The sequence below is a fragment of the Columba livia genome, chromosome Z, assembly GCF_036013475.1.
Source record: "Columba livia isolate bColLiv1 breed racing homer chromosome Z, bColLiv1.pat.W.v2, whole genome shotgun sequence".
Lineage (NCBI taxonomy): Eukaryota > Metazoa > Chordata > Aves > Columbiformes > Columbidae > Columba > Columba livia.
The window spans coordinates 63,561,316-63,576,172 of NC_088642.1; the positions used below are offsets into that span (position 1 = coordinate 63,561,316).

At 37.1% G+C, this 14,857-nt stretch overlaps 1 protein-coding gene across 7 annotated transcripts in view; it reads right to left on the minus strand.

Annotated features, from left to right (window-relative positions):
- The window catches only part of NFIB (nuclear factor I B), a 175,280-nt gene that overhangs the window by 19,093 nt on the left and 141,330 nt on the right, over positions 1-14,857 (minus strand). For 3 of the 7 annotated variants that reach the window (XM_065046151.1, XM_065046154.1, XM_065046153.1), the window contains exons 9-10: positions 10,162-10,327; positions 7,661-7,743 (exon numbers count right to left, since the gene is read on the minus strand). The exons of 2 other annotated variants lie outside the window; for them this stretch is intronic. In XM_065046151.1, the coding sequence (XP_064902223.1) occupies positions 7,661-7,743; positions 10,162-10,327 (249 nt within the window). The remainder of the gene's footprint in view (positions 1-7,660; positions 7,744-10,161; positions 10,328-14,857) is intronic. 2 more of the 7 variants (XM_065046152.1, XM_065046155.1) reach the window with 1 other exon arrangement.

Genomic DNA, 14,857 nt, shown 5'->3' on the forward strand with positions numbered 1-14,857 from the left:
TCCAGCTGAAACACAAGACTGAAAGGTTAAACCCCCCCTCTTTTCTTCTTTCACAAAACATAAAATCTATGAATAAAAGCCCTTTGGCTGATTAGAACCATAAAAATACTAAAATCCCAAACTTAATGTTACCAAATGATTTTATGCACTTAGGTCTAGCTGAAAAATCTGGCAAGCACTCAGCTTACTATAGAACTTGATTGCATTTGCCATTTGGGGAAATCAGTAAGGGATTGATACGTTACATTTTAGTAAACGAGTTTCTGCACTAAATCATTATTTTCTTCCCACAGTCTGTATGGAAACCTATCACATGTACAGTTAATGTGTTAAACTTATCATTAAGAAAGCTCCAAAAGAGCTTTTCAAACCCATTTAATAAATGCTAGCAATGACACACATGACATATATAGTTATAGATATATTAATACATATACATCTAGATACAGTAATGGTAATAATAGAGCATGTGCATTTTATATATATGCTGTAGACACAGGCACATCTATATGAAGATACATGCTACACCACATTTATACTTAGTGTAAACTGTAGTGCTATTCACTGCACCAACTGTGCCATAACTGTGGTACTGACAACATCCTGAAGAACTGCAGGTCTGAATGACAACAGGTTTTGTGGTTAAACCCAGGACTGCAATAGCTGTGCTGAAAAACACCTTCCCAATGTTAAAAACTATTGCTCCACACTCCTCAGAAAGCTCAGGTAGCTGCCATGTTGTCTTTGAAAATTAACCTGCCAGAAGAATGTGTTGTTTTTTTTTTTCTCCCTCATATTAAATTCCTTCTCTCGAATCACTTCTGCTTAGAGATCAGGGTATCTAAAACACAGAAGTATATTTTTGAAAGTATGTAGAAATATAACTTCTGAAGTCTGACTCTGCATCCCTTACATGTGCTGAGTGCTTTCTGGGTTAAAAGGCTGGAGAATCCTAAAAGAGCTCTACAAGCTCTGGTTCCTTTTGATGGAAGATGTCTGTTCAAAGCAGCAGGAATGCTGCCTTTGAAGGATGTCCAGACAGCCCTGTAGAGAAAGCCGGGGGGCACAGACTTGACATGAGTACCAAGCTTTGGAAGGAGGTAGGGCAATTCAGTACAGTACTTTGAGTGCTATATGTTGTCTGGAGTCACGCTGAAAGCCTTCTGGCTAGTTATAGTCCTCAGAGTAACTTAAGTGAACTCAAGAAGGACTTGAGAAACAGTCCTTATGAGACTTTTAATAAATGTTGAAAAACTAACTTTCTGAAAAATATGCTATGAATGCAAAATAAATGACCTGATTTGGTATGTGACATGGTGAAAAGTCTTTCCTAGAAGCATGTTGGACTGGCCTTCTCTTCAGTCCTATGGCTTCATCATTTTCAGCAAGGCAAGACACATGAACTCTGACAATGCCTTCCATCCTCAAAACATTATCAATTATTTTATTTATCTCTCACCTAACCACACACAAAAAGAACATGGGTCTGTATTCAGAAGCAGAAAAGGATGCCCAGCCTTGCAGCAGATGGGGAAACCCCAGAGGCAGCCCAGCCATTTCTTGGTAGCAGTCTCCTATCCCTGTGAGATGTCCTCACTGCTACACTCATGAAGTAGCAGAGAGCACAAAGCCTACTCCAAGTGCCTCTCCAGGGGGGCAGCACAACGCGCTCGCCCAACTCAGCTGCGTCATGGTAAGGGGTGGAAGGTCCAGGCAGAAGCAGAGCAGTAGACCAAGTAAATGCTTCCCCTAGGTCTTCCACCTGACCGAAAGTCATCCACCTCACTGCTCCTGTTCTGCCCACTGACAAATGCCAGGAGAGTGATTTTGGTTTGTACTTTCCAGTGTTGTTCCACCAAATAGCGAGATTTCACCACAGCTGCCTTTTCAGTTTAAACTGGGCACCTTCCAAGCACAACCATCCTGCAGAGTTTTAAGTATGTGTCCTGGTTTTGTTAAAAAATAAGTTTCTCTTTTAGTGAATATGCCTGTCAGCTAAAGCTTTCATATTAGCTGCATTTTCCTGGAGAACCAGATACATGTTTTGGTAAACATAGCAATGGAATGCGAAGTTATTGATAAGCATGGATGGACATCTTGCGAGAGAGGCAACGAGAAACAGGTGACCAAGAAACTGACCAACTGTGTATAACATTCCATTCACGTGAATACTTCATATAAAAGTGGGAGATCACGAGGATCTCGTCCCTTTTTTCCCTTTTGCTTATGGCCGACATTAGGAGAGGACCTTGCTAGTCGTCCCTGCAAACTGAGGCCTAGTGAGAGACTGAATCCAGCTCCGATTGGCTGCAGAGTCTAATCCAGGACTTTGGTTGCCGGCTCTGCAGTTGCTGAGACTTTCAAGATTGGCTTTGTATATTTTGTATTATTTTCTCTATTCTTATTAGTAGCATTAGCAAAACATCTTTAATTTTTCCAGCTCTCTTCTCTCTGTCCTTCTTTCCCTCCCGATTGCCTGTCCTGAGTGGGAAGGGGGGAGATGGAGGGGCAAAAGGGGGAAGCAGGGGAGGAGATTAATAGTACATCTGCCAGGGTTTTATTGTCACCCCACAACCAAAACCCTCAACAGTATGCAAATCCTATGTACATTAAAAACCTATAGTCAACAGCTCAATCTCTAATCACAGTCTGAATAATTTTTATGGGTTAATATTTAAGCAGGTGCTGTATTCTATTTAAAGAGTGGCTGTTTAAGACTAACATGCATTTCAAGCTTCTGTAATGGCTAGTGAAAGCAGATACATATTTTGGAAAGTGTAATAGAAGACTGCTATAGCTTCTGTTAGTTGAGAAAAGCCCATAAAACTTAACATTTGCATATTGTCATTGTTTTGACTGAAACTTCCTTTAAATGTGTTTCCTTTCCAGCAAGCATATGTGAAAGGTGACCTCTTATCCATTTACATACCTCCTTGGTGGTCATATGACTCAGTTTTACGTCAAACTGTCAATTATGATAAGGGATACAATAAGAACAGTCTAAGTGTTGATAACCTGTTTCCTGGTTTTACTGAGAAGTTCTGTTTAAGAGTCCACTTGTGTTCTTCTTTCAGCCTTCTGCTGAAAGCAAAAGCAACATCCACCCAAAATATTTTGCAAACATGTACTCTGTTCAGTGGGCATTTAAGTTTACAATTTCCATGATGAATAGTAAGAAGAGAACTCCATTTTGAACTGTTGTGATTCAGTAACTAAAGGATGCATCTGGTAAGATCAACTTCCTACCGAAGAGGCCGGACAGTGTGGTGTGTAGGAAGTAAAAAGCAATCTACAATTTTCTGATTATGCATTTTAGAGACATGAAGTGTTTCTTACTACTACGTACATGGCAAGTGTCTCATTCAAATGTCAAAGATGTGTGAAAATCATGCATACCACACACCACATCCAGAAAGTACAAGCTCTAGTAAAAACCATGCTAGTGTATTAGTGTAAAGACTGGAAGAGTACACTAGCTCCTCAGTAACTGGGCCAGCATTAGTTGACACAGTTTGCTGCAACAGACATGAAAGCTCTAGAGGTCATTGTCTTCACAGACCTGAATAGCTATCCTGTTTACTTATATTTTCTAATTAAAAACAGAATCACCCATACAATGTTCGAAGGTACATTAAAGCTAAATGGACGAGAAAGAAAAGCTGTCAGTTATTTCACTCATTCTAACAGAAATCTTATTATTTGTGAAACCATTAATCTGTATTTGCAGTGAATACAGATGTCTATCTATCCATCCATCTATCTTTTTATGTTTTACACAAGTGCATGATTAGTAGTTCTGGTAATATTCTAGCTTCATCGCCAGAAACAACATCAACCTGTCTCTTAAGTTTCTGTCATTTCAGGAACATAATAAATTCATGAAGCTGAGAACAGTAACACAAGGAGGCTACAGAACTGTTGTTACATAACCATGAGAATTCTAATTATTAAGCCTTTGTTACTGAACTAACGATCTCTCCATTAAAATTATTTAGCCAAAAGAATGAAGGCACAACTAGAATCTGACAAGGGACTGTGTCCACTTGTAGAAGATTGAACTGACTGAGTTGCCTCAATTTCTTGCTTTTTTCCTATAGTCTGGGCTTAGAAAGCACAAACCTTCAGTAGCTGCACATCAGAGAAAAAAGGGGAGGGGAAGGTGCTCCCATGTAATTGTGAAGATACCCAATCTTTTATGCATAAATCATTTAAAATATTTCCCAGCACAGATTATGAGCGCCAAGTTCTAGATCCGACTTCCTAAAATAACCCCACCAACCACCAATATTAAATTAAAACAAAAATCACTCAGGTACTAGCTCTTAACACTTCCCTTGCTCCTTCCTATGGTGCCCTCCCTGCAGTTATGTTATCAATTCTTAACAACTCTCCAAAGCTGATGCTGAATGAAGAAAAGCAAAAACACTGGTCATTAACAATTTGTAACAGACAGTTAAGGGGGAGCTGACATACCTTTTTTACAACAAAATAATCAGATACATGTGACTTTTTAGATGCCACTGGGGCAAGAGATGTATTTTGTTACTGTTTATGTCACAGTATAGAAATACCTGGAATTTCAAGGCAGGTAACAGGAAGACCCAGCAGTAATTACAGCAGAAAGTGGAGTGCAAAATTACAACTCCTCTTTAGAACCTTGTCTTCCTGTCAATGTAGAATGCTAAGTGAAGCATGTAACAGCATATTTTTCATAGTATCTAGACCAATAAAAGCAAATAAATCACTCCCATTGGTGCTAGCTAGCACTGTCTTTCAAAGTTGTATTCAGTGCTTCCCATCTAAAGGTGAGTATTCTAGGTAAATTGTGCTATAAGTTGTGTACTAGAAGTTCTAGCAAACCATTACTTTGTCAAAAGACTCCATGTAAATGCATGTTGCAAAATGAATGTGAAACTTTTAAATTTATTGTGGTTTCTGTGTTTTAAACAGGCTATATAATAATTCTTTTTAACAACAACAAAAAGTATTCAACAGTACACACCAAAGACTCCTCCAATGAAGTGAAAAATGTACCAGTGACAATATTTATTCTTGAGAGGTCAATGTGCATTACAGGGCATGGTGAATATTTAAAAGACCTCTCTGGAACTAAAGCCATTGGCTTTCTAATTTAGAATTTCTCTCCATTAATACAAAATGATTGATTGCTTTTATTTCATGTACCCCTTGATTTTTCTTTTCATTCATCATGGGCTGCTTTAAACCAAATGCATTTAAAATCTGCCACAAGAAGAGTGGTCTCTTTTAAATTGTTGTAAAGTAATGAAAGGACATAGTAAATCAATCTCATTTCTGCCTTACTATAGGACAACCTTTGCTCTATGTAAGTTATTTAGACAATCTCAGTGCTCCACCTCATTTTCTGGGCAATAAATGTAAATGGTGTTATCTCAGAGATATCTTTAGGATTTCAGTGAGTGAAGTAAATTAATTTATTAGAAACTTATATATATGCACTTATATACTTGTATTTTTCCACCTGAAAAGCTTTGTTGTTATTCTGTTATTTCAAATGGTTTCAGTGATACATGCACACTCCCCAAACACACTCAGACAAGTATACACATACATCCATTGCAAAATTTAGAAAAGAATAGAGAATTCATAGCAAAAATGACACCCTGACACAATTTTTAAATTTACTATATGTCTTATTGGTCCTCAGTTGATGCTATGGAATTAATATAATAAGCCTACAAGTAATATAATTTAGAAGTAAAAAACATTGGTTTCACAGTGGCACTGAAGAATTTTTCTGTTTACCAAGTGTATGTGAGACCTAATTTATTTTCCTCTTCCCCCTAAGCCATCTGGCCACACAGTTTACCATGAAAGGGAGTATAAAACACAGTCTTGGAAACACCAAAGACTGTGATGACCCTTGAGATCCCTCTCACATTTATGTTCCTATGACACTGCTGAAATCTCTGAGTATATTTCCATCTACACAAAGACAAACTTATATATAAGGTGCATGAAATAAGCAGTATGTTATTTACCTATCATAAACTCAGCCAAGAGAAAATTGGTGCTGACATTACCCTCTGGCATATGACAAGAAGTTTGTGATGCTTTCAATTAGTTTGAAAGAAGGTGGACTTGTCTTAAGCAGTAGAAAATTTGCGAAAGAAAAATAGTGGAAAAAACCTGTTGCACATCCCAAAATCAATTGGATGTCAGAGACTTTTCAAAGGATGCTATGTAAAACTTCATACAAAAAAAATCCAGGAATTACATGCACTGTGTTTAAAAGAGAGATGCTGTGTGTGCTTTAAAATACAAAAAACACATACTGTGCATCTTTCAGAAACAACCATGTTATAGTAATAACAACACATTTCATAATATAACAAAAACAAACAGAAAAAAAAAAAAAGGCAGTACTCCAGTACACCAGAAAATTTACTGAAAAATCAATGGTTGGCAAAAGCACTTATTGTAATTTGGTATTTATACAGAAGTGTACAGTCAGGCCCTTCTGGTTAAGAAAAAGCTGGTAAAGCATCAACTACCTTGAATAAATGATCATCTTTATGACTTTCTCTGAGCTTTGCATGTGATGGGACGTATGCCACCTTGCCTTGTGAGGAGGTAGGGACAGAGAGTTCTAGATGAAGCTATATATATATATGTATCTCAACAAACACAGAACAGGTAGGTTTTAATGAAAAATGAAACAGGCATGTGTACCATTAACAGGAACCTAAACCTGAGGAAAAAAATACAGTACAATAAATACCAAGGACTATTTAACAGCCCTCTTCTTACTGCCACATTCGGCTTTTTTCCTTGTAACATTTTCATGCTGTTAATTTCAAAATCCTCAACTGTTAAGATCTAGATGCAACACAAGCACACATCATAAAATATGTTAAAGTTTTAAAAGGTCTGAATTTATTCCATTTACTAGCAATGTAGAATTTCTGTGTATGCATGGCCTTGCTACTGACTGCAGCTAATTTTTTTGTAAGTCATCATTAATCTCAGCTGTATATTTTCACAGTTTGGGTAAACACTTCATTTGCATTAAATTTACAGCATTAATGAGATGTGAAATTTAAAATGCTACTTGAAACATAAATGAGGTAAGAAACTAGACCAAAAACATGGTTTTATCACATTTGAAATCAGCAGATCAATTTAAACCTATTAAACTGGAAATGATCATGTGTTACATTGAAAATTTGGTTTTCTAATTCATCTTATAGAACTAAAATGAAGAAATGTAGGCTTAAGCATCTGGGGAAAAATAGCTTGAAAATAATAAGCTGGACTTTTTGCTTTGGAAATTTTGCTTATTTTTTAAACTGATTTTGAAATGAGTATTTGTTCCTTATACATCTCATTCTTTTTCCTAAAATCATATTAAAGATTACACGTATGAGCTCTTGAAAAACAAAATAATTGAAAGAAATATGATTAGAATTTCCTTATGGTGGCACAAATCTAAGACATAAAGCATATGCTAAATTGAAGTTTCTTAAAGGGTTCAGTTTTCTTTTGAGTAAACTTCATCTTCAGAAGACAAATACTGAAACCCTTAGGATCCCAGTCTAATCCAAGATAACAGTGGCAGCATGTATAAGGTAATATCACAAAATCTTCTCTATATCATTACACCTATGTGAAACTTGCCCACCTGTTGCTGATGTAGGAAGGATGGGTCTCTTGGGCTTAGTCCCACATATCGATTGGCTTGGGATGTGCCTGAGGCTGTGTAGGCTGATTAAGGAAGAACAAAACAGATTGATAAAAATGCCAACCTATTATAACTATTACCCTGTGCAGGTACATTACAAGTATGAGAGATCCAGAGTTATGACTTTGCAGTGTATAGGATGTGTCTGTGGTGGTTTTCTTTTATTTGAACTTTAATAGAAAAAAATGACCCAATTTGGAAAAGCAGGTGTAAATTCCTATAAACTTCAATACACAATATATATATATTTTTTGAACAAAACAATCAGTTTTTGCAAATAAAAGTAAAACTATGCCTTAAAATATATTTAGCCTTGATTTTTCCCATTAAGATAACAGTACTTTGTGTGTCAGGTCTATTATGACTGAAAATACAGTTTATTGTACTCATATATAATTTATATATCAGCAGGACGTGATCCCTCATTTTTTGCTATTTTCTTCATCAACAAGCTATGTCCCTTCACTTCTTTTGCGCTTACAGTTACCAATTCAGTTTCAAAAAGCTTTACCAAGCAGATAGGCTACTGCACTGCTCTGAACATGTAGCATTTATATGCTATCTCATATGCAGAACTGGCACATTCAAATAAAATTTGTACATAGGGACTTTTTAATTATTATATATGTGCTCTAGTGACAGACATTGGGTCTTTAGGCAAGAAGTTACTTGCACACTGCTGTGGAAGCATGAGGAGGCATTACTTCAAATATCTAAACTAAGATGTCCTAAGGTTCATGAGGAATAGCGTACCCAAGTTCCAATGAATTGCACAAGAAACTGGGTAGTAACTGATCTGAAAAATGTAATCCAGATTTTTCCCTTAGTAATAGCACAATGAACAAATTTGGTTTGCTTTCCTGTAATCATAAATAATATGGTCAGATTACCAGAAAACATCTTAACACAGTTCTGACATTGTATTTGTTCTTTTTGCCATTTGTATCAGAAACCCTAACCTCATCTGAGACAGCCATTTAGGCCAGGCAGAATCACATCAAGCAGGAAGCAGAACAAAACCATGAATACTGGACCAAAGGCTTAGAGCAACAGCTTCTTGTTTGCTGATAAAAACGACTCTTCTTAAAAGGTGCAAGAACTAAACCACCAGGGCGGATACAGATATACTCTACCACCTTTTAACAAAAATTCTGCTATACTAAAAGAACAGCTAAAATATTTGCATAAATCTTTGTTTCTACTTAAACAATAGTTTGTCCAAGTCTTACTACTTATCATAGCAATGGCATAACCAATTTTCCTCCTTATCCTTTATATCCTGGCCACTCCTATGCATTTGAGTCTCATCTCTGCTTCACTTTCTAATGAAAAGATGCAAAGTAGTATAATACCTGAGAAATGTACAGTTTACGGTCTCCAGTAAAGACAGACCAAAAGTTAGGGACTGTATCCACAGTTCAGATACCAAACAGGTCTAAGGCAAGTAATTTTAATATAATGGATTCTACAGAGTTTAGTGTTCTCAAAGACTTGTAAATTTTCTTCTGAAGTGCATGTTCAGAAGTGTCTCCTAAAAATCTTCCCCATTCTGATAAATATTGGTAACACTGGTCAGCTCAAGTCCAAATAAAAGTTCAAAGACAATAGAAACGCAGAAAGCAGTTAGAAAGCAATATTCTGCATTGTTGAGCATAAGATGAGTGTTTGGAAGAGAAGATACTGTTCTAATAAGAGACAGGCTCTTATTTCCAAAACCGCAATTCCATTGAAGATAATAGGATAAGTAATATGGACCTATATAGTAACAAAAAGCTTATAAAGTTGTGGGGGGTTGTTTTTTTTGTTGTTGTTGTTTGGGGTTTGTGTGTGTGGTTTGTTTGTTTGTTTAAAACCCCAAAACAAACAAACAAACAAACAAACAAACAAAAACCAGTGGATTTACCATCCATTGCAGCAAGGAGGCATTGTTTTTTCTTTTTCCATATCAGTTGTTTTTGCTAAAAATGACACAACCTATAGCATGCAATTCTCATAGCTCGGATTCTGTATTTGTTGTAACAAGGCTTGATTTCTGTAGGAAAGCTCATTGAGGAGCAAATTATCCAGTCTCTGTTTGGAATTCCATCTGTGGGTCACTGTAAAACCTTGCTGTCTGGGTGTGCTTCTCAATGTCTTAACAATGTCCACCTTAGATGAACAACCTGAACAACAGCATTTTCTTTTTCTTGAATAGTGGTCAAATATTCAGGCTTTTCCCTTTCATTTTGGTTGTCATGTCACAAACTTTGGTTCATGTAACATGATGCATTGGTTGAAATTTGAGGAGGAAAAGCTTTGCAGTCAGATCACCTTTGCTCTCCATGTAAAATGATGAGCATCTACTTGGTCAAATAGTAGGAAAAGGCGCCTTTTTCTGGCCTCAATTTGAAATTGTATTGAATCTTCGATGGACATTTTTTGCTTCCTAAAGAAATACTTACTGGTTGCTGTAGGTGAAGATGCCTCACCTTCAGTGGATGTAGTGATGGGTTTAGTATCTGTCATGGTCAGGGTCACAGGTCGCACCGTACTGTGATGGGGAGAGGGTGCCAAAACTGGAGTAAAATGGCCAGGCACTTTCCCTACTACTTGACCACTGCTGTTAGGCTACAAAACAAAACCAAAAGAATGCCTTGTGAAACATACACATTGAGTTCAAGGAACCTACCCACCTATCTTAGGGTTTTCCAGAATGCCCATCACCGTATGCTGCAATGCACCATTCTAACAAAGCTCTGAATGTTTTTGTGGTACTTGCAGCAGGCAGGTCGCTCCTCAGGTAATATATGCTTAAGTAGCTGTACTTTCTGGTAAGCCTTCTTTCTTTCTGGATGCAGCATGCATCAGATTGTTTCAAAATACATTTGCTGTTCAGGCAGTGGCCATGAACCACAGTAAATCTCATGATAGCAGAATTAAACTGACCAGGCATAGGCCCTACTGTGTGAAGTATCAAGAGCAAATGAATGATGCAAAACCTCTGTTTTCACATGCCATACCACCCTGGCTTGGAGCACAACCAAGACTTGACCACAGTTGTCCACAAAGATTACACATACTGGAAGACTAACTAATAATTCACATGTTCGAGAGTGAGGGAGAGGGTTAGGATACAATGCGCTATAATGCATACATCATAACATCTGGCCAAAAGCCACCTAACAAAAACACAGAAGTGTTTAATAATGGGAACTTGGCAAGTCAAGAGCATAATAAACGAAGAGAAGACACTTCTTTCACAGATACAAGAGGCAGTCTGCACATGACCTTATTCTACAGGACATCGAGGTAATAGGCTACTTTCTGCATATAGGTGCATCTGAATTTAGCAATATTCACTGCTATTTGTGGTTTTCCAATGCTTAAACATGCGGTGGACATCCTGCATGACTGAAAATACTCCAATCATATGTATCTTGAAGTAAAAATTAGGAAGATGTACTTGCTTTTTCAAGAGTGGCTGACAACTTTTGTCTCAAACTGATTGTGTATTCTGTGAATCGTAGGTATTTTAAAATACAGCCACGCAAAGTAAAAAATACTGCAAATCCTATTATCAGAAAGATCTTGTCAAAGATAACTCAGGTAAAGAAATGGACTGATAAAGGATCTGAATCAACTGATACAAGGAAAGGTTAAAAGAGGTAAGTATGACTATGGTAATGAAATAATAACTGGGCTGAGACAATTACTGCAAGTACGTGCAGAGTATAAATACAAAGAAGAGGAAGGAATTATTTGGAAAGTACAGGAAGTATAAACCCAGGGTAATGGAATGAAATCAAGAAGGAGGAAATTTAAAATTAATAGCGGGAGAACTTCCTGGCAGTATGATCTACTAGACTTTGAAAATGCCCCCAGGGGAGAGTCTTGTTCTTTAGGACATCTAAACCTAAGCTAGAAAAAACATTAGAAAATATAAATGAGAATGGAGACCATCTTGTATTCATAGGAGCATTGAGCAGACTACTTCCCGCTCTAAAATCACAAGACTTACAATGAAAAGTAACAGTAAAAATGTACACTAATGAGAAGCAGCCAACAACCTATCCCTCCAAATGAAAAAAGTCACCCCCTAAATGTAACACTATGTTTGGGCTTGTGTTGGTGTGCAGATGGGGACAAAAGAGCCATGGAATCCCAAGATCTTACAAATACAGTAACTGGGTGGTATTTACCACTTTTTCATTCATGTTTCTATTTGCGTACCAAGAAGTTACTAGCAGGAGTTTAGTAATGGGAATATATTCAGCTGTCAAAGTTGCTTCAAAATAAGATAACAGCATGGATTCGAAGGAATCACAATACTTTCACAAATAATACAATTTCCACAAATAACTGGCATAACTGGCATGCTACATTAAGTTTTATTCACTAGGTGAAACTTAACAATTAGATCTCCCTTATTATGTGTACTCGAAATAAAAATGAGATGTTGCAGAATTTATACAAGACAATTTCTAGAGAATAATGCAGCCTAAAAGTTTGCTAAGCATCTGCTTGCATCCTTACATGACTAATGGATCATAAGTGGGAAACTCAGTAATTACAGAAAGCTTTTCTCAATAATACAAATTACATCTGTATATTACAACAAACAGTAAGCCCACTTTCTTTGAAACATATCTTAGCAGCGGTTTAGGGAATTTTGTTTTGTAGGCTCCATTTTAAAGGCCTGCCAACCTCTAAAACCAGATCCTTCAGCAACCAGAAATCTGACTCCACTTGCCCTAGAACAAAATGAAAATTTTTACTAATCTAAAATCAGAAAATCTCTAGGAGTTACCTAAAATAAATTTCCCATACAAATTATCCAAGACACCCTAAAACTTAGAGGCAAGTATCCCCACTCAATGGTTGCAAGTTGTACAGAGTTCAGCTTGAGACATCTCGATGTTGAAATATTAATAAAACATGCTCTGTTGTAGGTAAGGGAGCCATGACACAGGTTGAAGTATCTGTGGGGAAAACTGTCAGAAATAAGAGCAGGCCTTATGATAAACTTTTCTCTAAAACACCAAAATTCTTGCCCGTAAGACCTGTTTGCTATGTTGGACTAGATTTTCAGTATGTTTCTGGGAAGCCTGCTGCAGAGGCAAGCTCCCTCTCCTGCCCCGGCAGCCCAGCTGCCCACACAGCCTCCTGGACGAACAACCACCTCTCAGCTGAGTCTGGTAGCTCCTAGGAGGAGTCACTGACCTGTGACCACAGGGCTACCTTAGGAGCCTTAGCTCATGTGGTGTGCTAACAAATCACAAAAACAATTGAGAAGCCCTTACCAAAAAGACCAACTTTTATTAAAAACTAAGAAAGGAGATTGCAGGGAATTTATGGATTAAAACAGCCAGCATCATCAACTTCCAAAAGCAGCTCTGTCTCCAAAGCCAGACTTGAATGAATTAGAAGGACACAGCTGGAGACCAGGACGATTTACAGCTATGTATCACCTTCTACTGTTCCCTGGTGATCTCAATCAAGAGGAATGCAATGGCTCACACGGACTCCAGCTTAGTCCTTGAGCATATGGTCCAAATGAGCAAACATTTTCTTTGCTGAGTTATCAGACAAAGAATATACTTATACCCCATTATCACGTAAACCATGTTTTTCCTTGTGTAATACATAGCAGTGTAGTACATCACCCCTCTTAATCCAAACAGAGGGTGAAATCCTGTTCTTGTTGAAATCCATGCACAATTTGCTAGGGATTTTAGTGGATGTGGTTTGTGACCACAAGTGTCCACATTCCAATTTCTCTTCTTTTTTAAATGTCTTCTTAAATGGTAAGTGTTGTTCCATATCTGTCCTACCTGCAACACTGAGTGCAGACACAATGGAATGAAACTGAGGTCTGCAACCTCTAGACAGAAAAATAATACCTTCAAAGTAAAAAAAGGGAAAATTGTTACTTCAATGAGTTTAATTCTTATGGTTCCAACATTTTAGCTTGTGATTGCACAGTATATTTCAAATGCAATTATAACCTAGTTGCCCGTCTCTTCACAATTTTATCGCATATTGTCACATCTCCCCAAGTATTTTCTGACAACACTTCACGATTTATTCTGCTTTTTATTTTTGTCATCTCTAACATCTGGTCTTTTCCTTTTCCAAGTAATTCATCTCTGTTTTCACATTTGAAATAAAATTTGTTTTAAAATTTTGCATTAATGTCAAATACTATGTATTGTAATAACAGTTCAGGTGTTATTGCTTGGCAAACAAGATAACACAAAAAGGGATAAGCACATACAAGACAGAGCTTGATGTACTACGTCTTAGAACCTAGCTTCTCCCTCCATACTGAAAGTTTCCTGTATTTAAATTTTTAACTAACCTTCACTGTAGGTAAGCACACACCTACCATGACTTTCATATTTACGATTCTTTTTAAACAATAGTAGCTGTCTTTCAGATGTGAACTAAGAACCTCTCTTTGACACAGCTTGTCACGAGTAATGGTACAGATTCATGAGTAATGGTACAGATGAAATTTTCCTAAAACTTCAGTGTTTTTCCCAGGTTTGCTACATTTGAACTCAGAATTTATGAAAAGCAGTTTCATACTCCCCCAAATTCTGTCACATGAATGTCACTCATAAGAAACCTTCCTGAAATGTCTATACCTGTCTTTCTTGCACACAGTGAACAACAACAAAGCAGTTAACTAATGTTTAAGTTATCACAATTAGTGTGCAGCTTATAATCACAAACTAGTCCTAAATAAAGAGATCACATAATTGTCTCAGAGTTACGGCTTAGACCTGTCTTCAGACTGATGTTGACATTGCTCAATTCAGACTTCTATGGTTATTTTTGCAAATATAAAACTAGAAGTTTTTGAAATAAAGGTCTAGATTCTGGACCATGGCAGCTGATAGTAGTACAAGCTCAGGAACTCTGGCTCTCTTGGATGTCTCAAGTTCTCTGTCCCGCTTTAAGTTTGCAGCACAAAGAGGGAGACCATTTGGTCAGAAATAGCCCATTGAAATTGTCAGTTCATAAACTTATTGAAAACTGGCTGCTAGAAATAGCTTCTGTGCCCTGTTCTCCCTTTAACTTTTGCAGTTACGTCAGAAGATATTTTAGCATGGAAACTACATATATATATTTGGACAGTATGCATATGAATTATAA